Source organism: Poecilia mexicana, unplaced genomic scaffold (assembly GCF_051168715.1).
Source record: "Poecilia mexicana isolate PSO_F unplaced genomic scaffold, ASM5116871v1 scaffold_9, whole genome shotgun sequence".
Lineage (NCBI taxonomy): Eukaryota > Metazoa > Chordata > Actinopteri > Cyprinodontiformes > Poeciliidae > Poecilia > Poecilia mexicana.
In genome coordinates, this window is record NW_028263378.1 from 24,456,447 (window position 1) to 24,483,042 (window position 26,596).

Consider the following 26,596-nt stretch of genomic DNA (forward strand, 5'->3'; position numbering starts at 1 on the left):
AAGCGTTTACGCAAGTCCAAATGGTTGCCGCGGGAGATTCAAGGATTTCTCGAACATGAATTTAAGAATTAAAGCAGGTATGTTTTTGATGAGGAAATAACATTATAATACTCCTGTATTTTAAATACATTTGAAAACTCTTTTTCACATTGTCATAATGGAATATTTGTGTGAGGAAGTATAAGGAAAAAAAGCTTAATTTAATACAATGAGCATAGCAAAATGTGGAAAAAGTGAAGCGCTCTGAATATTTTCCAGATGGACTTTATGTAACAGACGAAATCTCAAAGTCTAACAGTCTATTAGGTCGCTGCATTAGATTATATGCTTGAAAATTATATTAATAGATTTATCCTAAAATTCAAGTAAATTCAGCTCACTTGATATAGAGCAGGAAGGAGGGATTATCCAAGTCTCTAACAAGTAGAAGTGTTCCAGCACTGATTGTAAAATTGAAAAAAAAAAAAAAATCTTTAACACCGATAACAAAGGTACATCTGAGTTCACAAATAGATTTACTCCATCACCTGGAATTTATCTGATATTCCTAGAGATGTAGCTAACATATAGAGCCTTAATTTATGAGCAATATTTCAAATGTGCTTTCATTTCCAGTTGTAACAGAGAATTTCCATTTTTATAGGCACGTACTTCCCTTTTCACATGACTTTACTTAGAAACAGCCATGATAATCAAGAGCATGCATGTCTCAGTGAAATGTCACAGCACACCAAATACCCAATCACATGTTTGATCACACACTGCATACCCAATCTTACACATGTGAGGAAACGAAAAAATCTAAAACACAGAGCATAAAAAACACCCCGTCATGGTGAAGAGAGAGCCTGTGGGTGTATGTGTTCTGTATATCTAACACTTTCACTTTATTTATCTATACATAGCCTTCATTTGAATTTTAAGAAACATGCAAATACATGCAGTTGGTTAATGTGTTTATGGATTATTATGATGTTTTAGTTTTGATTAATTTAATGAAAACTAAAGAAAAGAAAACAAATCTTTTAATATTTGTTAATCAGAGATCGAAGCCAATGAGAGAAAAATGGCTGACTGATTGGTGCAATTCTAATTCAAATAATTTTACAACCTGGTTATACATGAAAACTCTGCAACCAAAAGGCGGCATATTCATTTCTCGCCATGGCTGGAAAAACAACATGTTTGAGCAGTGCAATAAATAATATGAGTTGTGAAAACTATGGTTTAAACTTTACCTGATCGGCGCCAAAGGGAGTGATGTTGGACTTCACAGTACCGACACCAAGCGCAACTAAAACCAGTCCAATGTAGATTACTGAGCCACAATATGGCCTGCGCCATGGGCAAATTACATTTGCTGGAGTGGAGTTGTTCATACATTCAGCAGGTTGCACAGGAAATGCTGTCTCTTCTCCACATAGGTGTATCCTTGTTGAGTCATTTGAAATAAAAGGGAAAAAAATCATGCCAATCAAATACAGGATTAAACTTGAAGCAATAGTCATGAACTTCCCAAAGCACGCGTCTGCCAGCCAGCCTCCAAACGGTGAAATCAGGTAAGTTATTCCCATGAATGTCAGAAGTGCCTGCGTGGCCTCAGTGCCTTCCCAGTAAAAAGGGCTGTTGTTGAGAAAAAGTACCAGATTGGATGTGATGCCATAGAATGCAACCCTTTCCAAGGATTCAGCAAGTAGGATGGCAGCACATGCTAGTCTGCGTCCCTGGAAGACCGATGGTGGTGAAGGTCTGTTTTCCGAGTCCAAAAGCGGGGTGCTCTCATTGGCATCCCTGTTATCCATTTTCAGATAAAATAATGGAAACAAAACTCTTCCTGAATTCTGAGTAAAGACCTGAAAAAAACAACAAGAAGAATACAAATGACATTAGAAGTCAAACTACATAAACATGCCAATAATCAAGATTTCACAAGTGTTGAACAATAAAACACCTGTCACATCAACATACAAACATAATGTATAAAAGTAAAAACAATAACGAAAGCTACAACATTCTGGGCTAAAATTTGTGCCACCAACTTATTGTAAAATAAAAATAATCAGAAGTGACCCAAAACGAAAGAACATTACCACAAGAACTATGTTTTAGACATTGCCCGAAAACGTTATTTGAAGAACGTTACTGTTGTCTAAATTTCACTTACTTGACTTCTAAGAGCCCTATATTCACCCAAGTTTGTTCAAGTAGAAAACTATTTTCCTAACGACACAATAAGCTCACCATTTAAGCATACTATTTTATTTGCTAACGAATGCTCCAATATCACAGTATCTGAATTGTCCCACTAATGTTACCGTTCTTTTCTTTAAAGAAGAAAAACAAACATTAAGCTAACTGTAACACCAAAAGCGTGAGGTTCAGATTACCTTTGTTTACTGAAGCTCTTTCCAGCAGTCTTCAGCAACCTCAGCCACTCTAGTTGAAGTTAGCCGCTCGAGTGTTCAGTTTTCTCTCGTATTAAGTCAATACTTGTGCTAAAAAACTGGGAGTTCACAACAACAGTGTCACAGCACTGTCGCGTGATACGCTGCTCAGTAAAAGCTGTCACAGTTGCGTTCCTGAACCGATCTATAGCTAAAACCAGAAGTGATGGTTTCATAAACAGAGCCTTAAAGTGGTACATCCCTGTAATATAGGGATCTACTATTTTAGCGCATGCGGTGTACCGCCGGTAAAAGGAAGTTCCTTTAAGGTGATTTTATTATATCGTTTCGTTATAGTAGTATAGAGATATACGTGTTATCAAGATGTTCTCCTGACCTAGTCTTTAATATTGGTCAGCACACAAAAGCAGTGCCGACAACATGTTAGTGTCCTGCTGCTATTATTACAACCGCTTGTTTCCAGGGGATAATATTAGAGACGGACTTGTAAACATTTGAAACATGGTTGAAAAATCACTAGTAGCATGCTGGGCTCTGTTAGCTTTATTGTACGTGGACGTTTCGGGAATGTGTCCAGGAAATGTGATGTGAGCTGGGTGTAGCAAGGGAGCTGAAAGTCAGACCTGCCTTGCCTGCTCTGTCATTCACCGGTTACAGAGCACCGTTTAAAGAGGGGATATGAAATTACTCTTTCTAGCCTGCCTCAGCCCCAAAACAGGGAACTATACGACAGCCGAGAGAATAAGGTAACTTTACCTGTTGATTCAGATAACTTGGTAATTAGCTTGAGAGGCTCGGTGTGACATTATAATGGTTAACTATTAATAACCAGGGCTTTGTAGGCAGCTGTTCTTATGGAAATGTCCCTCTTCACTGCTAATTGGTTGTAATTAGTCAGCTGTAATCTTTACGGCTCATAGTGATGCCATACTTTAACGTGGCTTTTGGCCGCTGTACTTTTGTTAAATCATGTGATATTTCTCGTCATCGCTGGCGGAGGAAGTAACACATCCTTTATTTAAATGAAATTGTTCTGTTTTGAAAAACAGCCCTGCTTTAAAATGCCATCTGACCAAAAATCACCTCAGTAAGGTGTTTTAAGGTCTATTTAAAGTCCAAGTGTGACTGTTACATAACCTGGAAAGTTAGTGTCAAGTTTAATTAGATTGTGACCACTGCTTTTGTAAGTGTTGCAGATGAGCAGTTCTGTCATTTAAATACTTGTGTTAAATGTTTTTAACCGATTAACCACTAGAAGAAAATAGTTACGATTGAAACACTTTAATATAATATAATTGTGATAAATAGAAAGGAAAATGGTTAGATAATTTTTAAAAAACTGATATTCATTTTAAAAATCCTGTCATCATTTTAATATTAGTATTTAATTGTGTCCTTATTCCTATTGATCGACCCATCAGAAAATAATTGATACCGTCATCATGGCTACTAAGTAAACATTAACATTGGATTAATTTGCCCCAATACATTTTCATTGCAGACCATTCACCTTGTCTGCAGCAGTGTTAGCACACCCGCTGACTATGATTTGTAAGTCTTAAAGAAAAAAATAAAAATGCTTAAACAGCTGTAGGTGCTTTTAACATTTTAATGAATTTCACATTTAATTGTTTTGTCCTTTTTTAAAAACATTATTAATAATTTAAATCAAAATGGCTATTTAATGTGTGGATTTTCACTTTTATCTAAATGTTTACAAACATGCCTCACTCCAGCGGTCAAAAGTTGGGGTATACCTTGGACAGGTCAATTTTATTTTCAATCAACGTAAAATTAAATTCAAACTTGCCTCATACAACAAAACATCAAAAAGTAAAAGTATTACTTGGCAAGACTACATAGACTTTTAGAAAAATGCAGAAAAGTAGTTTTTATTATTTATGGTATATTAATGCTATTAATGAAGTTAGCCCTCTGTTTCACAGGAGATTTCTTTTATGCTATTATTGCTTTCTGTTCATTGTCTTATGATCAAAGAATTTATCTTTTTTTCCTGTGGTTTTTGCACCATTATTGCACAACAGAATCTGTTAGTGTGACCAGGTCCAACATTGTAAGTTTTGCCATCACAATGCCAAACTGAATCATTAAATTATGTTGAAAATGTTCCTGTAAACGCCATCAAACTTTATTTTAACTTTAAATTTAAATGAAATTGTTCTGTTTTGAGAAACAGCCCTGCTTTAAAATGTCATCTGACCAAAATCACCTCAGTAAGGTGTTTTAAGTTCTATCTAAAGTCCAAGTGTGACTGTTACATAACCTGGAAAGTTAGTGCCATCAAACTTTATTCTCTAGAGAGCAAACATGCAAATCCTTCTCTGTTCTCTCATAGGTCAGTTTTATGTTCATTTTCTGACAAAATGTTATAAATACATTTTAGAATTCAATTGGAATAAAATACAGCAAGTTTTCTGCAAAAATTGTCAAATAATGATTGCATTCAAACATGCTGTTATCCTGCACCGGAATAAAAACAGAATTTCACAACATGCCAAATAAAAAAAAAAAAAGACTTTAAATCAAAAGACACACATTTAAGAAGTTCTAGTCTTTTTGTCAGGTTTTTATAGAGTTTGATTCATTTTAACTAGGACAAATGTTGCCACTTCCTTCTCACATCATGTGCTTCTATGATAATTCTGGGAAAACACAGATTGGTTGGCATCCATTACTGTGCATGGTGCTTCTGGACTGAGACAAGTGGTACTGTAGCTGTAACATAGTACTTTAAAAAGGCTAAACTCATAGACAAACACCTTTGTACATCATTATTTTAAAGTACAAAACCACAACTGAATGTTCTCGCATGTGTTTTATGTTTAAGGTCTCACATTGAGTCAGCAGGACACAGCTGCGAGCTAAGAGATGTGGCAGATTTTCACTCTCCCTCCGACGTGGCACATCTAGCGTCCCAAAATCCTCCGTTTGAGGCTGCACTGGCAATTCATCTTTTCAAAGCTGGCAGACTCCTCCTGGGTAAACACTGACCGAGGCGTCGCTGTGATCGGATCTTACTTTCTGTTGCTAATATTTGTCAGAAAAACAAACATGCAGTCATGTCCTTTTTGTACAAAGTTTCTCATTTTCTGTTTGCACTAGACCTTCGTTTACCCTTCGGAGTCATTTTTGGCGGAACGGACATAAATGAAGATGTGAAAGATGAGCAGAAGCGTGTGGTTATGGAGCAGGTGCTTCTGAAAGCCAGGTGACCCTACCGCTAACCACAAGTTCAAAATGCCTGATTCCAAAGACTTGAGTCAGAACATCAAGTTAATAATTTTTTTAAGATGCCAGTTGTAGCTTCGCTGGCATTTTGGTGCAAATAATGTAACTTAACTTCTTTTTTTTTTTTTTTTTTTTTCGAACCCGTTGTAGAGACTTGATGCAGCTGTCGGCATCTTGAAGTTCAAACAAGAAGTAAATGTGGCCACCCTTAATATTTTTATTCATGTCGCTCCAATGAAATTTATCTAATAACGTTTAATTATGTGATTTTTCTGTGTGAGAAATGCATTGTTAGAGATGGAATGGTTCGCAAACTCCACAGTTCAGTTCAATTTTCTTTTCCTATTATATCGAAACTCCAGAAATACTCAACAATAGCAATATATAATCCACATCATCCATTTATTTAAATATAGATTATATTTAAATATAGACTATTCTTAGGTCATGTAAAAACCGGCAGTTTGGTGTTTTAGCTAAGGGACAAGTTAAAGCTGGCTGATAATGAATTAAGTGATTTTGAAAATTTGCTAGTAACTGTTTAAAGATGTTTATCTTAAATTCTTACATAGACAATAAATAATTATTAATTTCTCACTTTCTACTAAAAGTTTCCTTGGAGTTAAAATAGAGTGATGTTTCACACATAATTTATGTGCATCCTGAGTTTCAGTTGATCGGAGTGCACCGATCAATCAGCCTTATCGGCCCTGATCCAATTTCCTTAATTTTGAGTGATTGGGTATTGGCTGATACTTGCATGTGAAATCGATCTTATCTACTTCGGCAAGAGTCTGAAAATCAACCACTGTTGACAGCAGTGGTTGACTTGGCATGGCTGCCAAGTCACAGCCCACCGAGTCACGTCTGCACATGCAGCGTTAACAATAGTCACTTTGTTGCAACTTTCAGTATATTTAGTGACTTTTTAGCAAATGTATTTTTAAAAAGCGACTAGAGACAAATCTTGCAACTTTTTTATGTGTTATTGAAGTGGCCAAAATCCGTGATCTGCCAGAAAGCTGTAATCGGTGCACCTGAAGGGTTTCATTTCTTTGCTTGCCTGGTGAGATTGGCACTTACACCTTTGTAAATATATTTAGTTAGAAATCTGCTATGCATAAAAAAAATCATCTGTATGTCCCAAATTGTGACAAGTGAGCAGAGTATCTTTTTTTTTATTGAGCCATTCCACCTCTAAGAAATACTAACATATAAAGCTAAATCTGCTCAACGGAAGCTCAGCAAAGTTTAAGAAAAATGTCTGGATTTATCCCCTTCTTCCTGTCTCCAGAGTATTGGATGAAAGAATGAGGCTGAACATTTTTAATTTAACTCCAACTGTGCAGGCTGCGAGTTGTTTCCTTCTCCAGTTTAACAGAGAGTACTTATCAATATCATGTGAAATGACCTGACATCAGTCTCTCTCTCTCTCTCTCTCTCTCTCTTTCTCTTTTCATGCTGATGAAAAGGGCGTGGTAGGGAGCTTATCTGGGAAGTTTTAAGGGCACAAACCCCTTTTGGGAGCAAATGGGGAAATCTAACTGTTGCAGCTTCAAACATCCATGCACCTCCCACTGTTGATGCCTCCTCACACACAGACCTTGATCTTAAAATTCGGTCACCACACAGAGCCTGTTGGGCCGCTTAATAATACACTGCCACGCATGCAAATTAATATCCTCCCGGTGATTTTTGCCCTACATTTCCTTCATTTTTCTCATTGTTTTATTTGCCTGAAGCCAAAGGAAGTTTTTCTTCGGCTCTTGTTTGCGCCAACAAACAACATCAGGGTGTATTGTAGCTTGGATACCTGTTGCCATGTCGGTGGTGACTTTATTGATCTTCAGTGGTAAAGAAGTCACAAGATTGTCGAGATGTTAGCACCAAATGCGCTGTAATACAAATTGACATTGGTAAACTGTTTAACAGGAGTCGGGGACCAGTGTTTCAAGATGGAGTTTAAAGCAGATGTGAATTCCTTTGCTAAGCTCACACTGTGTGCTTTCCTGTCTTATTTTTAGAATTACTGCAGAGTACCTCAGCAGTTCCACTATCGAGTTTACAGATGAGATGGGTGCAGCAGTTAGCAAATATTTTATCTGGCAGTGCTAACTCAGCCACTTGCAGACAAGAATGTTGAACAAAACCTGTCTGCATGTGTACACAGTGACTATTTTAAAGTCCCATCTAAACTCTTATGTATGTAACCAGTAGAAAAGCAGACCTGCCACAGGCAACTTGGAAGCTGTACTTTTAAAAAGAGTGCTACCTTGATAGGTGTTTCCGTTAGTCATTAGGTAATGACAGGCTATGAAAGATTTTGGCTTTCTTGTCAATTAAGAAAATTATACGACTCTTGTTTTTGCCAGCAATCCAGCTGTGTGCAGCAGCAGCATTACTCTAGGCAGAAAAAATACTTGTCACTCTAATACTTTATCTGTTGTCTTATGAGGTCTGTCAGGTACAATAAAGGGAATGGCAGAAAATATAAAGTTTTTAAGCCTTGCTGTGTCTTTCAATGGATTATTAGGGCCATTGTTGAAATAAAATGTAGTAAAATAATTGGGTACAAAGGTGAAAAATGTTCCCCAAATAAACTCAAAAATTTCAAGATTTATTTCAGATTTTGTCAAAAGAAACATGAACTTTCTCGGATGTCAAAAAGTCGTACATTTTCAATAAATGAAGATTTAAATGTTGCATGATTAAAGACATGTCTATGATATTAGAGCAAGGATATTTGCTGACATTGTGAAGTCAAAAAACTCTGAAGTTGTCTGAGATTACTGCGTAAGGCATTAAGCAACAAAAAGTGACAGAAATCCTCTGTGATTAGGGTGGTGAGTTTAGGAGATGCACATCTGTTTTTTCTCCCAAACTGTAAGCTCTTTTTCTGTATCATAACATCATCTTTCAGGTGCAGACACACCATAAACACCTTGAAAGGAATCCAGAATACATGTCTGAGACAGGGAGGAAGAAGCTGCAACATGGCTGCATCAAAATTTATCTAAGTTGTTTTTTTGTTTTGTTTTTTGTTTTTTTTTTGTTGTAAATATCTAAAATTCATTGACAAATTTCAGATTTTTTTTAACATTGGTCAATAGTTCTTCATCTGCAATGGCCCTAGTAATCTGTCAAACTATCTTGACACTGATAACCTGACAAATCAAAACAAATTAGTAATTTATATATCTCATTAAAACCATAAATGGGCACAATTTCTATAGCACTCTTTAAGTCATACAGCGCTTACACTACTGCCACTTTCACCCAGTCACACTCATAAATGTGTGCGCATTCATCATCACTATTACACAGATGCGTAGAGTTTTGAGCCTCACCCAGCGGCACATCAACAGGTGGCAAGAGGAAGCTGAAACCAGACCCACACTTTTTGGATTGCAAGACAACTTTTCTGTCTGTTGTAAGCTGCAACTTGTCATAAAAAAATGTCTTTCCATGATTATTTGATAACAATAACCATTGAATGAAAACTGCACACACAGTGCAGAACAAACCTTCCATGCTTACTTCATCTCTACAGTGGATGGAGATCGGCATGAGGAAGCCCTGCCAGTCTCCAAAACGGCAGATTGCAAAAATCAGATTTTCTGTCAATTTTTCAATTTTACTTTCACTAATCCCGCTTTTTCCGCAAATATCAAAATGATCATTGCTTGTAAAATGACTAAAATTCACTCATATTAATCAAAATCCTTGTTCTGATTGAGTCATTTTTGCATTCCCCCCACCCCCCTCTTGTTTCTAATCAGGTTTGCCGTTGCTTTCACTGAAAAACTAAAAGAAGAGGCAGAATTTGTTTTGGTATGATCAAACCCCTTTTTCTCCCATTTCTCTATCAATAACACATTTATCCTGTTACTTGCTCCATTCTAAGTTTGCTGCAAAATTTAGGTTAAGTTACAAGTGAGGATGCACAGAGTGAAGCTATTTGATTGCGTTACCAAATGCAGTCGTTCAGAACTGTTCACTTCAAGTTTTGTTTTATTTTTATTCTATCAGCCAGACCATCTGACCAGCCATGTCATGGATGGATCTGATAAAGCAAAGCCTGTCAATCACATAATCAGTCTGATGTGACATGCATGGAAAACATATATACCTCATGGTATATATGCAGTCCAATATTTTACAGCAGATTAAACAATCGTATTGAGATAATGTATCAGCCAACAGTCAAATGTATAGCAGCCATTTGGGAGTCTCTGAGCGTTATTGGTAGCTGAAAAAACACAGTGTGTGTCTTTGTGAGAGGCACGTCGCACAACAAAGAATGAATAAAGTTTCTTGTTTGGTGTCATTTTACAGTTGACTGCATTAAAAAACAAAAACACTTATTCTGAAAATCGATACTGTTTCAGGAATCGCATAGGGGTGAAGCATTGGGATTGCTTTTTGAAACCATGCTTAGAAAATCGTTTGTGTTTTTTAAGAGTGAATAAAAAGTACTGTGATAGGAAGCTAACTAATCAGTTAGTCAGATTAAGGCTGATTGGTAGCTTTTCCATTTTGTGTTTAAAATGTGTCCCAACTTAAAAGTTCTTTCTATTCTTTGACCACACTTTAGCCCTTTTGTTAGCATTTCAAGCTCATGGTTTAGAGTTATATGTTCATGACTGTTTCACTGAGGATTTCACTCACTTTTTATGAATTACTCGTCTGTCACAATATGCATTTTCTATTGCTGACTTATGTATGCAGAGGTTGCAGAGGGATTATGGGAAGAAAGGGTGGGACAATCTGCAAACTTTTGCGGTCTATTACATGGATACATGCAGACTTGCAGTACATGTGACTATTCACACACACTCACACGTAAGGATAATTCAGAGTGGTTAGTTAATCTTATGTGAATGTTGTTTGGCCCAGGAAGATGCTACACAAAAAGACAGAGTCCCAAATTAAAACCCATTTACCAAGTTAAATAGTGCTACCAAGTGCACCACCTTGCAGCCTTAGAAGCAGCTCTTTCGAATCCTTTAATTTGAGTTTTTCTCTTCATTGAGAGACAAAAACTTAAAAGCTAGTTGAATATGGAAAAAATGATTATTAAAAAGATTTTTGATAAACCTGGCAATAGGGTTTGGGTTCTTCCCCCTGTGGGCAACAGTGATGTTTTTCTTTATTTATGATTTCTTAATCAGTTGATTACATCCAGTCTGTTTTTACGTGCTGGTCATTAAGGTTTGTTTCCCCTTCAAGCTGTTATAAATGTTGTGTCTCATAGTGCATAAAATGCAGTTTATCCCTATTAACTGATCGCCCTATTAATTGATTTTACATACAGACAATCTTGATTGTTTCCTCGTTTACTTCCTATTCCTTTCAAAATCGCTTTTGCTTTATTAGTAAAACAAAAAGCTTTTATGTCTGCGTTATAAAGCAAAAAGACATCCGGAGTCTGACAACATCAGTAAATGTAACAGAAGGGCTTTCATTATACAAACACAATATTGGGCCCTGTCTCACAATAGTCTGGTATTAAAAAAACATTACAGTGTTTTATTTTCCGATGAGATTGCAGCCACCGGCAGCAGATTGAAGCCAGTGGCATCCTTTATCTCCACCATTTAAGCGGTGACAGCAGGAAGACGAGGCGGGCACGAGAGGCATCGCTCTGCTTTTTTATTCTGACACAAAACACGCGTTGTTGATGGATCTGGTGTGATAACATCCAGGCAATTTAATTTTCATCTCCTTGATTTATTTTGCAATACAACTATTATCTTATCAACTGGATTCCTGACTCCCCTTTTAAAGTTTGCGTTTTGTTTGAATGTGCTCCGAGCACGGAGAACCATAAGCGCCCAAAAACCAGAGCAGCACCGACAGCAACGTTTGTTTAAATAAACGTCGCCAATCACTGCTGATTAATCTGCTTGTGTTTGTTGGTTTGTTTTTCACCTTTTTCTTTAAAACAACTTTTGTCTTTTCTTCTCTTTCTCAAGGCGTCACCCGACAGTAAAATCTATGTCCAGCCTCAAGGTAAGTTGTCGTGCAGCTACATTAGTAATCACTCTGTGAAACGGTGGAATATTTCCACATAATTTAATATTTGGATCACAAATGATTTGCCGAGATTGATGGGTTGAATATGCCTTTTCTCAACCTAACAGCATTGCAATTGTTTCATTTAAAGGCATCCAGACAGAAGTGGCTGAACAATTTTGCTGGACTGAATTCTTGAGGAGCTCAGGTACGTTTAGTTTAGCGTTATTCCCATCGCTTGATGTAAATCATATTACATCTCACTAAATAAATAGAAAAGTCCTTTTGGTTGTGTAATTATTTTATAACATGTTTTTTATTTTAGGATTGTGGCTACAATCCTAAAATAATACATAATACATTAAAATGTTTGAAATATCCTAATTTAATTTTTAAATGCATTTATTCCGCTGGGATTGCATTTTTGTTTTTCTTTTTCTTTTTTTCCCTGGTGTCAAATTTTTTTCACATCCTACAAAAAAGATGAACTAAATATTTTTTGATTGTTTAAGGACTTTAAATGGAAAAGACAAGACAATATAACATTCAGGTAAAAGAGATGCGACACAATCGTCATTAGACAAGAAAAAACCACAATGACATTTGGTGTTTTTTTTTTTGTTTTTTTTTAAGTAGCCCTTTATCTAAAGCTGGAGCAATAGTGACAAAAGTTTAAAGCAACAGGTACTCACACAAGCAATCCAAATAATCAAGATCCTAAATAATAACTAAATGTTTTTTATTAAATAAAAGCTTTCAATATATACAGACTAGACATTTGGCACAAACGTGGTATGTTATTGCTGCTATACATTATTCGTGCTAGTATTACTATAGTAGATTTTGACCAATGAGATCAAGTTTGAGACATTTTTGTCCACACGTTAGCCTCCTGACTGGATGCTGGTTATTCTTCATTACCAAAGTTGTCGATAATTGTCATTAAATTTGGTGTTAATTCTCTGTGTAACAGTGCGAATGCCTCAGAGTCGCCACTAAGCACTAAGACGAACGTCTTGGCTGCTGCTTCGAATATCACTGTACCTGCATACATTCCCTCTTCAAGCATCTGGGAATTTAAATTGGACAGTGCAAGATGATGCCTATCCCAAGTACATTAGTGTTCTCTCAGAGTCCCAGTGAGTACAGAGAGGAACAGCTGATTAATAGCTTTCTAACCTCAGGTTATTTATCACCAGGTTTCCCAGCAGCTGCAAGTAATACAAATTTCCCCCCACTCACTTCTCCATTTGTTGTTCTTGACAAAAGACGACACTGTTATTGTGTGTTTATATCATTGTGCTGAAACTTTGGAATCTGAGTCAGATATTTTTATATATTTTTGTTGCAGCCGTCTGAGCATTGTTCTTGTTTTTGACCAGCAAATAGCCATATGATGCAGTTGTTTTGTTGGTGTTTATTCTTGTTGATAGGATTTTATTTATTTATTTTTTTAAATCAGTGAGAACTAATGCATCACGCTGCGGTGCCCTGACAACACAAAGTCTCCTTGCTTTTATTTTGCAGAATGCAACCCCCACAGCAGAAAGCTTTATGCTGAGAAACATAATACTACTTACTAGAACCTATGCTTTATTCTCGTAAATATGGCTTTCTAAAGAATCGTACTTGAAAGTGAAAGTGAACAAAACCCCTCTATTTCTTTTGAAATTCGAGTGACTATTAGTGTCACATCTTGATTTTATTTTTTTTCCTTGCAGTGGTTGACCTGCTTTGCCCTCTCCAGTAATCAGTGTTGAAAACTTTTCTCACATTTTTAGTTCTTTTCAGGTAGAGAAGCCACTTCAGGAACAAACCCACGTGCTTTCCATGCTGTCGACTTTCATCCTTCCTGTGGCGTTTCGCGCACTCGCGGCACAGCAGGGGGCACCATCCCATGTGTGCATTTTCTCCACCCACAGTGCTGCACATTTTCTCTCTTTTTTATTTTACTTGGATCGTTCCATCTGGCGTGACATAAATTGATCATTTTCAAATTGCCAAATGTAGAGTGCATTGCGTTTTGAAGAGCCCTGAGAAGGTAAATGGAGAATTGGAATGGGAACATGTGTTTTTATGTGGGCCTCGTCGCTGCAGTGGAACACTTTAGAGAGGCCTCAGCTTGTAAAGATGAAAGAGACAGCAATGCTTCTACCTGAATAAAACCGCGCTAAACTGCACGTGCCCATGTGTTATTCCACAAACTCGTTTTTCTCTTTCCAGAGACATAAACTTCTACATTGAAAACCCAGGAGCTTTGAGCCCATTTAAGCGACTGTGTGTGTACGAGACGGTGCGTGTTTGCTTTAACCGGTCTGTTTGCCTTGTGAGGTGGAATTAAAAGGGTAGGTCAGGTACTCCACACAGGTGAGCAGCGATACCATGAGCTGCTGAAGAAGTTGCACTTTCCTCATGAATAACATGTTAATAATTACACAGGCCCTTTTAATGAATAAATTAGCAGCCATGTTCTTGGTGTAATAAGGAGTGAAACAACATGTGCAAAGAGGAGCCGTGATGTTTTATTTATAATAGAAAAGTTAAGTTCCTTAAACTTGAGACTATCTTTTTACATTTTCTGACTGTTGTTGATTAATGTACGTTCAAAGATTCAGCTGTTTTAGTTCTAGGAGCGCACGCTATATCACAATTCATAGTAAATGCAGTATATTTTTATATATTGTTAATTACTCTTTATGATGCAGTAACACCAGAAAAAAATTAGTTGTGATATAAGGTTTATAGTTGGGGAAAAAAAAAAAAAAAAAGCTGTTCATCTGCCCTCATGCGTACTTTCTTTTGCCAAGGCTGCTTAGAGGCTTTACACAGCATAACCCTTACAGAAAGCAGCATCTCTGTATGCTGCTTTCTGTTCTCTTTTCTCATGACAAACTGAGATTCGTCATGAGTAAAAAGGTGTTGATGTTTTTGCAAGGCCTGATTTACAGAGACATAACTGGATTGTTCAATATGTCAGTGTCAAAATCAAAATCAAGCAGTGATAAATCGTTTTGCACAAATATTAGAGCTTTTCGGACAATCGGATCCTAGGATCGGGGTCAGGCCCCAGACCTGACGCTGTCATTTTAAGTTGCTCTTAATAGCATTAAAAGAACTGCTTCAGCCTCCTGATCTGGACTTATCTGGCAGCAGGGGATTTCACTTGAGTATCGCCGTGCTAGCTCTCGGCTCATGAGGGTTTATGTGTGTGGCTTTGTTTTAAAAGTTTTCCAGTTTGGGATTTTTTTTTTCTCTCCCTACACAAATTGCTAGGACAACGGCCAGCACAGCAATTCCCATTTTGGTTTATTGTTTAATATATAACATAAGGGACCAATATCCCATATTTTATAAGGGATATTATAAAATAAGGGATATTTATTAAACACCATTCACTTGCACTTCTTTTGGGTTCCACATTTCTTGATCTGTTTTTTTTTTTGTGAGATGCACGGCACTGCAAGGCCTGTGTGTTTCATAACGTAGGCGTCGTTATTCGGATTAGGATAATATTTTGGTGCAGTTAAAGGGTCAGGTCCATTACAGTAGTGGTTGGCGTTGGCCACAGTTGTCCGCCTGCCAGTTTCTGACTAATCTCAAGATTGAACACGAGAGCTGGATGATGCGGGGAGAGGGCCAACTCCACGGCAATTCGGTTTCAGCCTGCGCAAAGTTCCCAAAACGTTCCATGTTGTTAGCCTGACGTGAGGGGGGCTGAGGGGCTACCTCATTATTTCTCAGCCGTTTCAGTGAGCAAATCCTCATCGCAGCAGTCAGACAGTGTGGCCGTGATGCCGCAGTTTGCACTGATTAGGCTGCAACCTTTCAATGATCTCCACAGACGCCGTTCCCTGTTGCATTGTGCAGCCGCATTAGTCACTGCTGTCTTCTCGTCCTCGTGACCTTGGCTGATGCATTGCTTTCATTATCTGCTGATGTACTCGGGATGTTCATTATGCAGTGTTTTTCATATTATGTCGCCGTCTCTTCCTGTTTGTGTGTCTGGCTTTTCTCCAGGTGTGAGGACGGAGTGCTTAGATGAACTGCGTGTCTTCCTGTTGGTCTGTGGTCTCAGAAGAGTCAAGGACCCTCTCTATTTGGCAGACGTTTTTTCAGGTTGTTGCTTTTGCACTTTTAGTAATGTATGCACTGCAAATGTGTAAAGCAAAGTGTTTTTTTTTTTAGGTTCTAACACAGTCTAAAAACATCAATACGCATTGATGTAAACAATCTCATTCAAGCTCTGACTGTTTGGTTAGGATTGTTGTCCTGCTAGAACATGAAGCTCCTTCTAAAACCTAAGTCTTTTTTGCAGCCTTTAACAAATTTTCTTACATTATCCTGTGGTTAGCTCTGTCCACTTTTTCATCAACTCTAATCAGCAAAAACAAAAAGCATCCCCATATCACCACCGTTATGCCGTAATGTTTTCTTTCTCAGACTGATGTCTGAGAAAAGCTGCACACTTTTCATTGCCACTTTTCCAAAAAGGCCAGACTTGTGAAGTGCATTTAAACAATATCCTGCATGTGAAAATTATAATTTTTTTTCCACACATTTTTTCCCCCAACTTCGGCATGTAGCTCTACTTTGTTGTTTGTTGATGACATAAAATGCAGTGACTACATGACAAAACCTGAGAGGTTCAAGGGGTTTGAATACTAATGCAAGGCTATGAAATTCATCAAAATGCCAAGTGTGAGCCTCGACAGCTGCAGCATTCACTCAAAAGGTATCCTGTGGCGAAAATGATGTTAAAGCTTTACAGCTGACTTGAAATAATTGGACTTTTGTGTCAAAGTGAATTATAGTTATTATTATTGCTATTATTGTTAGTATTTATATACAGACAGGCTTTTATATGTTTTTTTTTTCCTGAAGTGGCTGCTTTTCCGCTTTAACTTGAATTCAGTGGAAACTGTTACAGATTCCCAGAACCTCTAATGTTTTAATCCATCATTCATTTTTTTTTTTTTTTTTCACAGCATGCAGCTATGGTAATAAGACTTCACTAGAGGGCGTCAAATTGTACATTAACGTTTAGATGAGCTGCGTGAGGATTTTATGTGCACTCGAATTAAAATCTAGTGCACTCATGCCTGAAAGCTAAAGCAATGTGGTGCTGTGAGACAGTACAGTTGTAAGAAGTCTATTAAAATACATGCAGTAATTCATAATCATAACTCTTCGCCCCCTCGCTCTCCAAACTGCCCATGTTTACATTGCTCCCTTTGCTTTGCGTGTTTCAGAGTGGCATTCAGAGAACCTTCACAATGTACTGATCATAATCGGGCCGAAGGTAAGTCGTGATCTCGCGCCGTTACGTGTAGATTGTGACGATGTAATTTTAAAGTATGGATAATGCTGTTCTTTGTTTTGCCCGTCATAAAAAGCACCGTGCTTCTGAATGTCCAGAGAAACCTGCTGTTTGAAGTCAGGGAGCCTCTAATTGGATGTAGCAGAGATACAGGCTTTAGCTGTTTAGCTGGAATTAAAGAGCAGCTCTGGAGGGAAATGTCTTCACTGTCAGCAACAGTAATGGTGGGTTTTTATTCCCCCTGCTTTCCCCCCCCCCGCCCTGTCATGTGTGCCTCTAGCTGTTTCGCTATTTGCTAAATTGATCCACGGCTGACCCCAGATTAGCATTTGCTGTTGACTAATGAACTGTGCAGAGCTCTCCCATTTTCACACAAATAAACAGAGATTTATCTGGAAATGTGAGGGTTTATATTACATACAGAGTTTGTGGCCCGGTCACACGGCATCATACCTCCGAACTGTTTATCTCCCATGGAGGGATTAGCTGCACCTTCGCTGGCAGTGGGGGTGGGGGGGGGAGAAGAAGCTGAAAACTCTCATCATCATCTGATTTATGAAAGTAAATCAATCAAGAATTGAGACTTTTATGCTTTTATTGTGCATGAAAGTATTCATAATAGTTTTCACATCTAGTGACAGTTCAACTACAAACCACAGTAAAAGTTTTTTTTATTTTTTTATTTGATTTTATTTGATTTCACAGACCAACATAAAGTGGCACATAATTTTGAAGTGGGAAAAAAATGACACATGGTTTTAAACTATTCCTACAATTAAAGAAATAAAGAGTTCATTTGTATGCATCTTCTTCACTCTGAAATCCAGTGTTTTCAGAAGCCCCACAAGCAGTAAATGCGTTGTAAGTTGAACTCTACAAATGAAGGTCTTAGAGATTTGCTAGAGAATGTTAGTGAACTCTGGTATGAAGTCGGCAGACAGGTCAGGGATGCAGGGAAACTAAAACTGGTCTGAAAACTTCTGTTTTGCGTTGCTTGAAAAATATCCGCAGACTGGAATAGGCAAAATGACTGGAAACCATTCATAATTGTACTTTTTGCTGCTCTTCATCGTGATGCACCACTAGGTATTGGTCTCACATGAAATTATAATAAAAGTAATTAAAGTGTAAGATTTAAAAGCAGTAGATTTCAAGGGGTTTGATACTTGAATGCACTATAAAATGTCTTTGACTTCTCAGTTCTGCATAGAAAACCCCAAGTTCAGTCTCGGTGCTCTGTTCGCTTTGCTGTTTCGTTTCCAATCTCGCTCATTGATTTCTGTGTTTGCTGTCTTCTCTTCCCCTTGACTCGGTTTGATCTCACATCAGTGAGTCGTACTTAAGCATCTGTTCATTCTCTCAAACAGTGGCGCCAGGCAAAAGGTATGTTGTGCCTATAGCTTCGCTCAAAAAAAAACAGCTCAGTAAGACATAGCCAGAGGCATATGCTCTAACTTACTGCCGCTTTGTGCTTTCCGCTGCGCTTTGTTGATGCTTGATGAAACGCTTCAGTGGAAGGAGAGAGAGACATGTGATTCATCTCGCTCATCTCGCCCTGAATCACAGCAGATTCGTGTTTGTTTTTTTTTTCTGTGAAATAAGTAGATCTTAGCATCTTCAGCGTTTCCACGTCTTTAGTTAAGGATGTTTTAATAGCTGCACTTTTCCCCCCTTCTTTTTGCTTCATTAATAAAAGCAGGAAATCTGCAGAGGATGTAAATGCAGGAAACTCAGTGAACAGGCGGCAGAATAAGCCATGCCTTGCTCCGTCTATAATGACGCACTATAAATTCCCCCTCATAATAAGCACTCTGGCTGTGCAACATCTGTCAACAAGAGAAAAATTCAGGTCAGCGATGTTTGTCAGCAACATCTTACTCCTTTCTTACTAGGCTTTATCAATTCAATTGAAAATGCAGCTTGTATAGAGGGATAAAATGCATGAATGGATATATTTTTTTTATCGACATTACCTGCCACTTTGTGAACTTTAGAAAAACTGAAATGAAAAGAAGCTTTTTTTTTTCTTTTTTTTTTTGATGCCACAAGGGAAATCGTTTTGTCCCACATGCAGCAGAGTAACAATAAATGAACAATAGCTCTAAAACAAATCCCAGATCACTAAAATGCTCCCCATTCAAAGAGGTTGATTTTATTGTGCGCCATCTTACGAATAAATTAGATATAGTCATTTCAGGATCGCGAGATGAGAGAGAGCATAAAAACTCCCAGTTTGCTTGGTGGCATCTCTGACCCAAATTGCTACGCTTCGACTTCTCTGAGGGCAGGCTAATGCACCCAAATCCTACATTGCAATTAATCAGATTGGCCTCCCACCCCACCCTGACCCCAATCTCTGAAAATACAGGATTTCCCAAGAGAGTGATTTTCTCATGAAATAAATTCTTGTGACATTGTTTATCTTATCTGTAAAGCTGTTACGGATCTGAATCGCCGGTGTTTGTTCTTGCCCTCTTAATCCTAAATCTACAAATGTATTTATTTCCCAGGTTGACCCTGCACTCACTGCAGAAGTGGAAGCTGTTGTTAAACGGTAAGGACTGTGACACAAACACAAATACGCTCCCCTCCCAGGCCACTTTTTACTTCTTCTTCTTTTTAAGCTGCAAACATTTGGGTGTGACATTAAAATATGAATATGAGACATTTCATCTTATTTTTCAGGTATTTACTAGGAATAAACGATATATGAATGTTATTATCGGTATTTGCCGATATTAGTCAACTTTTATATATCTGTGTCAGCACCATAAGTAAAACTGGGCCAATATCAATAGCCGATATTTATTTTCATCTCGCCGTTTGTTGTTTCAGGAGGGGGCAGGGGTTGGTCATGTGATAGTTAAGCAGCACAGGATTGTTGGATGTTTAAGCAGAGAAGCAAAGTCAGTGGTGTGGTTGATTCTTTTTCCACAGTTTTGAACGGGTAGGGCAATGCACATAATATCAGTAAATATTGATTACCGGTAAAAACAGTGATATCGGATAGCACTACCAGCTGACAGGGTTGGGCGAGATGGACTCTGAATTTTATCACAATATGTTGTGTTACCATTTTTATTTCAATAAAAATGATGATAAAATGTTCATTACTTCTTTTTTAGGTAACAGTATGAGTGTGAATGCAGAGCATTCATAGCACCACATCACAAACCCTATTTCTGAAAAACATTCACATTTAAAGTAGGCTTCCTCAGGACGCCGCTTACTTAAAGAAGTGTGATTTATATTACCAAACTGCACACAGTAATTGTATGTAATCATTTATTCTAATGCACTGATATTCATTGAAGCTCTCATGAAACAACCTGGAGAAAAAAGGAAAAAAAACAAAAAGCATTTTTGATTGATACTGTCAGATTCTTTGTTCTGTTTGAATGCAATGTATCAAGACAGCGACAAATCAAATGATATAAAAGTTTTCATGAAGAACAGTACAATAAATGCCCACCCCAACAGGCCCAAGATGTTCATATTGGTGCATCAATAGTATTTACAGATGCGTCTCAGAGTTCAGAGGCTTTATTTGCAAAGGAACCTCAAATATTTAGGTTAACAAACGTTACTCCTAGACATTCAGCAGTAGATAACATTTGGTTTGGCTGTGCATTTATGGTTAGCAGTGAAACCGACATGAAAGCCAGAGAACCGTCTGTTGGCTTAGAATGAGCCCATGTGAAGCTGAGGTTCACTGAAAATAGGTCGACGTCATTGTTCAAACGTTGACTATAGCAAGAACAAGCATTTGGTTGTTCTCCGAAAAGCTCAGAAACTGCTAAGGTTGTAAGTAGAAGCCTTGCAAAGGCTAGAACAAGAAAAAAACACCAGCAAGTTGTGGACTGAAACTTTGTTAGGATATCAATATTTCTTGTTTGTCTAAAGCTTTACAGACAAAAGTGAACAGAGTACTCTCGAAGAAGCAAACCACTCATTAGACAGAAGGAGAGGAAGGCATGACCCTAGTTTGCCAAAAATCTTCTGGAATGAGCCTCAAAAATCCTGGATCAAAGTTTTGTGGGCTACATTCGGACTGTCATAAATCAGAAGTGGAGACAATTGTGATCTTTTAAAAATAAAGCCGGCAGTGTAGAATGACAGGAGGAGACGACTTTAAAACAAATCTTTTCAGAACAATAGCTTAGTGTAGTAATCATTGTTGTTGGCTAAACAACAATAACTAACCTTCTTTCTGTTCTAGTCAGAAATTATTTCTTAGTCTTATTTGGGCTTTCAAATGCCACGGGCCACACAAACCATATGTCATTATTATATCACTCCCTGGAGCTTCTAAAGCCAGCTTGCCCCCTGTACAAGTCAGCACATGCGTAGCTCTGACTTCCTCTCTAGCTGAGTCTGAGATATAATGAAACCAGACTGGTTCCAACCCCTCTCAGCACTTTATTCCAAATATGCAAGCTCCTTTGTGAAATGCAGATGTCTGGACTTGGGCTTGAGATTCTGCCGAGCTCAGACGACTACATGGAGAAAAATCTGCTAATTTAAAGAAAGGTATAACCCAACTTGTAGTTGGACCTTTCATCACACAGCGAGGTGATGACCATAACAGCAAAGACGCTGATCTGGATCAAGAGGTGTAAGGTTTTTACCTGGACAAGCTTAAACCCCATGCAGTGTTAATTTCACCTGCAGAACAAGTTGCAAGTTAGAAATTTGCTGAAAGATATTAGTTGTTATTCGCTGTATTAATCTGTTTTAAGTCAATTTGGTAACACTTTATAGATGTGGTATTAAACTAGACATAATAATAAGTACTGCGTTTGCCCTTTAAAGTTAAATCCCCGTGTTTGCAGTCAAACCCAAAAATAACCCAACTGTCTTGACCGTTCCGGTACTTTTAGAGGGGATAGCTCATAAAATGGCCGTGCTCCACCAGCCATCTTTGTCTCATTCTTCCCCCCCTCTCTCAAGTCTTGACTGAGTTTGCAGTTTTCCTGCCAAAGACTTTCAGCACAGCGAAACCCTCTGCAGCAGGAAGCTGCCCTGTCCTGTTAAGACTTTACCTGAGCTCACCGTGCGTGTCACACTCAGTGCCACCATGTGTCCTAGCCTGAGCTTGTCGTTGCCGTTCAACATCATTCACGCCTTTGTTGGCCTCAAGTCGCACAGAACTCAGCTTTGCCTCTGCAGGGCCACCGGGGTCTTCTTGGCGCAGGAGAGGAGCCAACGGGAGCTTCATGCCGCCATGAAAAGGTGCTTTGCCGTAGTCAACAGCTCCGTGTCAGAGGGCATGTCAGCAGCCATCTTGGAGGTAAACATTTGCAAGAGGGTTGAGGGGGGGGGAAATGTTTTGTTTTTTTTCTAGGTATTTACAGAGAAATTATTTTCTTACTTGCACCCATTCAGTTGTAGATGCTTTTACAGATATTTCTCTACTGCTTTGCAACAATATTGTCAAGCTAATTGAAGAGCCGCTACCAAAATTAATTGCCCGACTCCAATATGTCTATTCCTGAGTGGAATCAAGCCTCAAATTCCACTTAATCTTCTTTAAACACAGTCAATTAAGACAATCCACAGTGGGCTTAAAGTCTTCTTACTATGTTTGGGTGTTTCACCCCACAGCCTGCCGACGCCAATATAAATCGCTAATTCTGTAAGTGAGAGCCGGCCAGACGGCTGTGTGTGCGCTTTTCTTTTCCTGCTGCGCTAAAAAACGTTTCGTCCCAGAGAGTGATCGTACAGGTGCATCTGAGTGAATTAGAAAAATGCAATTCAATTCAGAGAGAAAACACACAGACTGATATATTCATCACTCTGTTTGTTTTGCATGAATTTTTTTTATGGTAAGTTGTACAGCTAATGAACAACATATTTTCTCAGAAAGTGAGATTTTTCTAATTTAAGACCAATAAAAAAAGGATCTTCATTATAGAAATGGTGCCCTTCTTAAATATGTTTGTGTACTGTCTTCCAATGATAGCATGACATTGAAATTAGACTTAAGTAATTTTTTATTTGAATTTCAGATTCTTTAAGCCATGATCACCAAAATTAACTGAAAAAAGCCACATGAAATATATCACAGTGTAATGAATCGATTTCATTCGCTACACGTTTAGAAATACTGAGCTAGATCAAATTTGTCTTGCTCTTCTAATTTAAGGAGATGTACGTTCATGTGCCTCTGCTTCTCAGGCGATGGACCTCAGAGTTCCTGTTCTGGCGAGGAACATACCAGGAAATGCAGCTGTGGTGAAGCATGGAGTCACTGGGCTGCTGTTCTCGTCTCCTCAGGTACACGGTCCCTGACCAGGTCACCGTCCTCTGCTGCCTAAATAGCATCTGTGGCCCACATGCTACAGCTACAGCCTCATCATTTGCCTGAAGAAATACTTTGATTCACAACAGCCAAATTAACTTACTCTACTTCAGCACATTACTTGGTTTTATTATGAAAACAAGGATTAATTTGAGATTACAATTAACCAAAGGAATGTAGTTATTAAAGTGACATATCTTCAGTGTTCTTCCATGAAAACATATAAAATATTTATAAAAACATCACAAAATTGTAGCAGCAAACTGGAAAGCACTAAATAGGCGTTTCCTGCTTTAGCTGCGTTTGTTGCGTAGGGAGGAAAACATATGCTGAGGCCAGTTGTCGGGGAACTAAAGCATGGCCGTGCCATGCTGTGACTGGATGTTGTTGTGATGGCTGAGTTAAGTCCTCTCTTCATGTGTGCTCAGCTGAACTGCTGCCACAAAGGTCACACAGATGGTTGCAGCAACTTTGACCAGATAAACTATGACCTCAGCTGGTACTGATAGCCAGTACGTGCCTGTTGGTCTGCCATCTTTTCACTCTTTTTATTTGTTTTAGCAGCCTGTCTTGATTTGGTTAATTGTGTTTTCAGTTTGTAAAACCTTATATGAGCTGGAGCCTTAATTTTGGGCTTTAAGTGATCAATTTGAGCTGTTTCTGCACATCTGGCATAATTATACAACAGACAACTGGAATAAACCCAGACAATTTTTGTTGCTTTAAAGCCCCTTGAGGGGGCTAGGTAACTGGTTTACCTTGGCCAAACACTTTTTGTTGCCATCAACAAGTTTCCAGAATAATTCTGGTTAAATATTTTACTCCTATTTTTGGCAGAATTTATAGAAACTATAATATATATATGTATATATATATATATATATATATATATATATATATATATATATATATAATTTTATATGTATAATTATTATTTTTTTTAACATTTGGGATAGTTGTTTTGTCAGAAATCCCAACTGTGTGCAGGTTTCAACCATGTGACTCATTATGTTACGCCACCAAAACTCAATCCTGTCGACGTGTGAGAAGCTAAAACAACTTGCTCCAGTCCACAGTCTGGCAGGTTTGATATCGCCATAATTTGAGAGGATCCAATTCCTTGCATGTTTCAAGAAATTGTAACCTTTAATGGTCAACTGAAATCTGCAGCCCCCAACACGGACAATCCAAAATACCTTTTGGAGAATTGCTTTATCTGCCAAATAAGACAAAGATTGAGCTGTTTTGCCAGAGTAACATAACATATATGTAAGCTTTCAATCCATAGAACAACTGTACCTACCGCCGATTATGTTAACGGCAGCATCAGTCTGTGGGGCTGCTTTGTTCTTTGTGTTACCCACGTAATGCAGAAAGTGGATGGAATAACAAAGGAAAACTGCCTCCTAATTGTTCAATTTCACTTTAAATCTACAGCTAGCTGGTCGAACCTTTGTATCCCAGCCATGCAGTTATCCCAAACGCATTTGTGGATTGGATGAAGCAGGTTAGCATTCAGCTTTTGGAAAGCTCAGCTACTTGGAAATTGTGTGTGGACTATTGTTAAAAGCAACTTTCATGTCATATGTGACTCTTCCTGCCTGAATACAAACATTTTACACATTAGCTGAGCTCAGTGCTGCTGCTGAGGACTGAAAGCTCTCATATGGCCAAAGAGCCTCTTCAGACATGATCACTTCGCTCCAAGTGAAGGCTGAAATCGCATGCTGCCTGCCAGTGGCTTAAACTTGATGCGCCCGCTGGCTCGCCGCAGCACTATGTTGGCTGCTGCCTCGTAACAACACACAAGGCACTTTGACTTCATTTCCTTACACTCTGCTGGGCCGACAGATGAGCAGTGAGAAATCTGCATGATTGTGTGGACGAAAAACATCTCAACCAGGAATCAGTCAATTTTTTATTTGCTTTTTCCCCCCCCTCTTCTTAGACAAATAATTGGACAATATTGTTCAGCTGCAACATATGCATGGTTTGTTGCCCTCTTTCATTTCTAAGCAAATGAGAGATGGCATCCAAAAAACATGAAAAAAAAATCTGTTGGATATCCATATCTGGATCTGAAGCCATAAATATCTTCTACTTTTGGCAATGTACAAACACTTTTGAAGTATTTAATAATCAGTGCACTGGCTTCTATCTTGGGTTCTGTTCCTTTGCCTGGGATTTTTTTTTAATGCTTTAAAGTAATATATCTCCAAGCAACTTCACTGGTAAGCTTTAAGTAGCTCTTGGCAGTAAATGGGTGTGATTTTGGCTTTATCCTCTGCAGGAATTTATGCACCAGTCTCAGAGGCTGCTGTCAGATCAGGAGCTGAGAGAGAGAGTGGTAAGGAATGGAAAACTCTACGTGGAGGAACATCACACTGTGAAACAGGAGAGGGAAACGTATCAGAGGCTGGTGGACAAGCTGCACAAGGCCCAGTTTTCAGCCTAGCTGTGTACTTTCTCAGGAACGTTAGTTGCAGAGAAGAGGATGTACTGTATGTATATTATTTTACTTATTTAATACAGTTATTCTTCCATTTATTGAAATAAAATTAAAGTTCTATCAGCCCTTCCTCACTGTAAGCTATGTAACACTGAACCAAAAGCATGGATGTGTTGGAGTGTCACGTAATGTATTTGATGTCTGTGAAGTTGCTGTCATGTATCTAAATATAATGTAAGCAATTTTACATAAAGGGAACTAATAAAAAATTGCAAATAAAACGAAAAAAAAAATCTTCCTTTGATTTTCTTCACCGATTGATGATGTGGAAATCATTGATACTTGAATTGTGTCCCATTCTGGTGAGACAAAAAGTTATGCTGGCCAACTCGTTTATTTTTAATGAAGTGCAGCAAATGGATTTTCAAGAACCCAACGAAATCTGAAAGAGTTTAAAGGGCAAAGGGGCAAATGAGGTCCTTCCAATTTGCTGTATAAATTTTGGTTTTGGTAACGCACCGAAGCCAGGATGGACAGAAAAACCGTAACATGAAATGGAAACTGAAGAGGTACCTCAGTGATTTACCTGCATTCTGTACCAGATATGATAGACGGTTGCTCGCTAAACCTGTTGAGATTTTCTGTTTCCCTGGTGTGAAGAAGGAGACTTTTTAATTCTGGTTAAAAACAAATGATGTTGAGGGAAAAATAAATCAAAAATAAGAAGCTGCCTTAACCTGTTTGGAAAAATTCAGTCGTCTTCATTTTAGACCTGCTAGTGAATTTCATCAACCTAAAATAAAGTTCAGCTTCCCAAATAAGGCTTTCCTGACATGATAATTTGCAGATTGGGAGGAATG

At 38.2% G+C, this 26,596-nt stretch overlaps 2 protein-coding genes across 2 annotated transcripts in view; one reads left to right on the forward strand and one right to left on the reverse strand.

Annotated features, from left to right (window-relative positions):
• Positions 1-2,608, reverse strand: part of slc15a4 (solute carrier family 15 member 4) — a 35,905-nt gene extending 33,297 nt beyond the window's left edge. Inside the window, exons 1-2 of the mRNA XM_015002941.2 lie at positions 2,388-2,608; positions 1,239-1,853 (exon numbers count right to left, since the gene is read on the reverse strand). Of these exons, the coding sequence (XP_014858427.1) occupies positions 1,239-1,802 (564 nt within the window). The 5' untranslated portion in view covers positions 1,803-1,853; positions 2,388-2,608. The remainder of the gene's footprint in view (positions 1-1,238; positions 1,854-2,387) is intronic.
• Positions 2,609-2,710: 102 nt separating this feature from the next.
• glt1d1 (glycosyltransferase 1 domain containing 1) lies at positions 2,711-26,029 on the forward strand. Its single transcript, XM_015002942.2, has 12 exons — positions 2,711-3,151; positions 5,254-5,405; positions 5,529-5,634; positions 9,434-9,485; positions 11,630-11,666; positions 11,821-11,877; positions 15,687-15,785; positions 16,919-16,968; positions 19,497-19,540; positions 22,156-22,276; positions 23,164-23,262; positions 25,578-26,029. Exons 1-12 carry the CDS (start codon positions 3,084-3,086, stop codon positions 25,740-25,742), a joined length of 1,050 nt encoding a protein of 349 aa, XP_014858428.2. The 5' UTR covers positions 2,711-3,083; the 3' UTR covers positions 25,743-26,029.
• Positions 26,030-26,596: the final 567 nt, after the last annotated feature.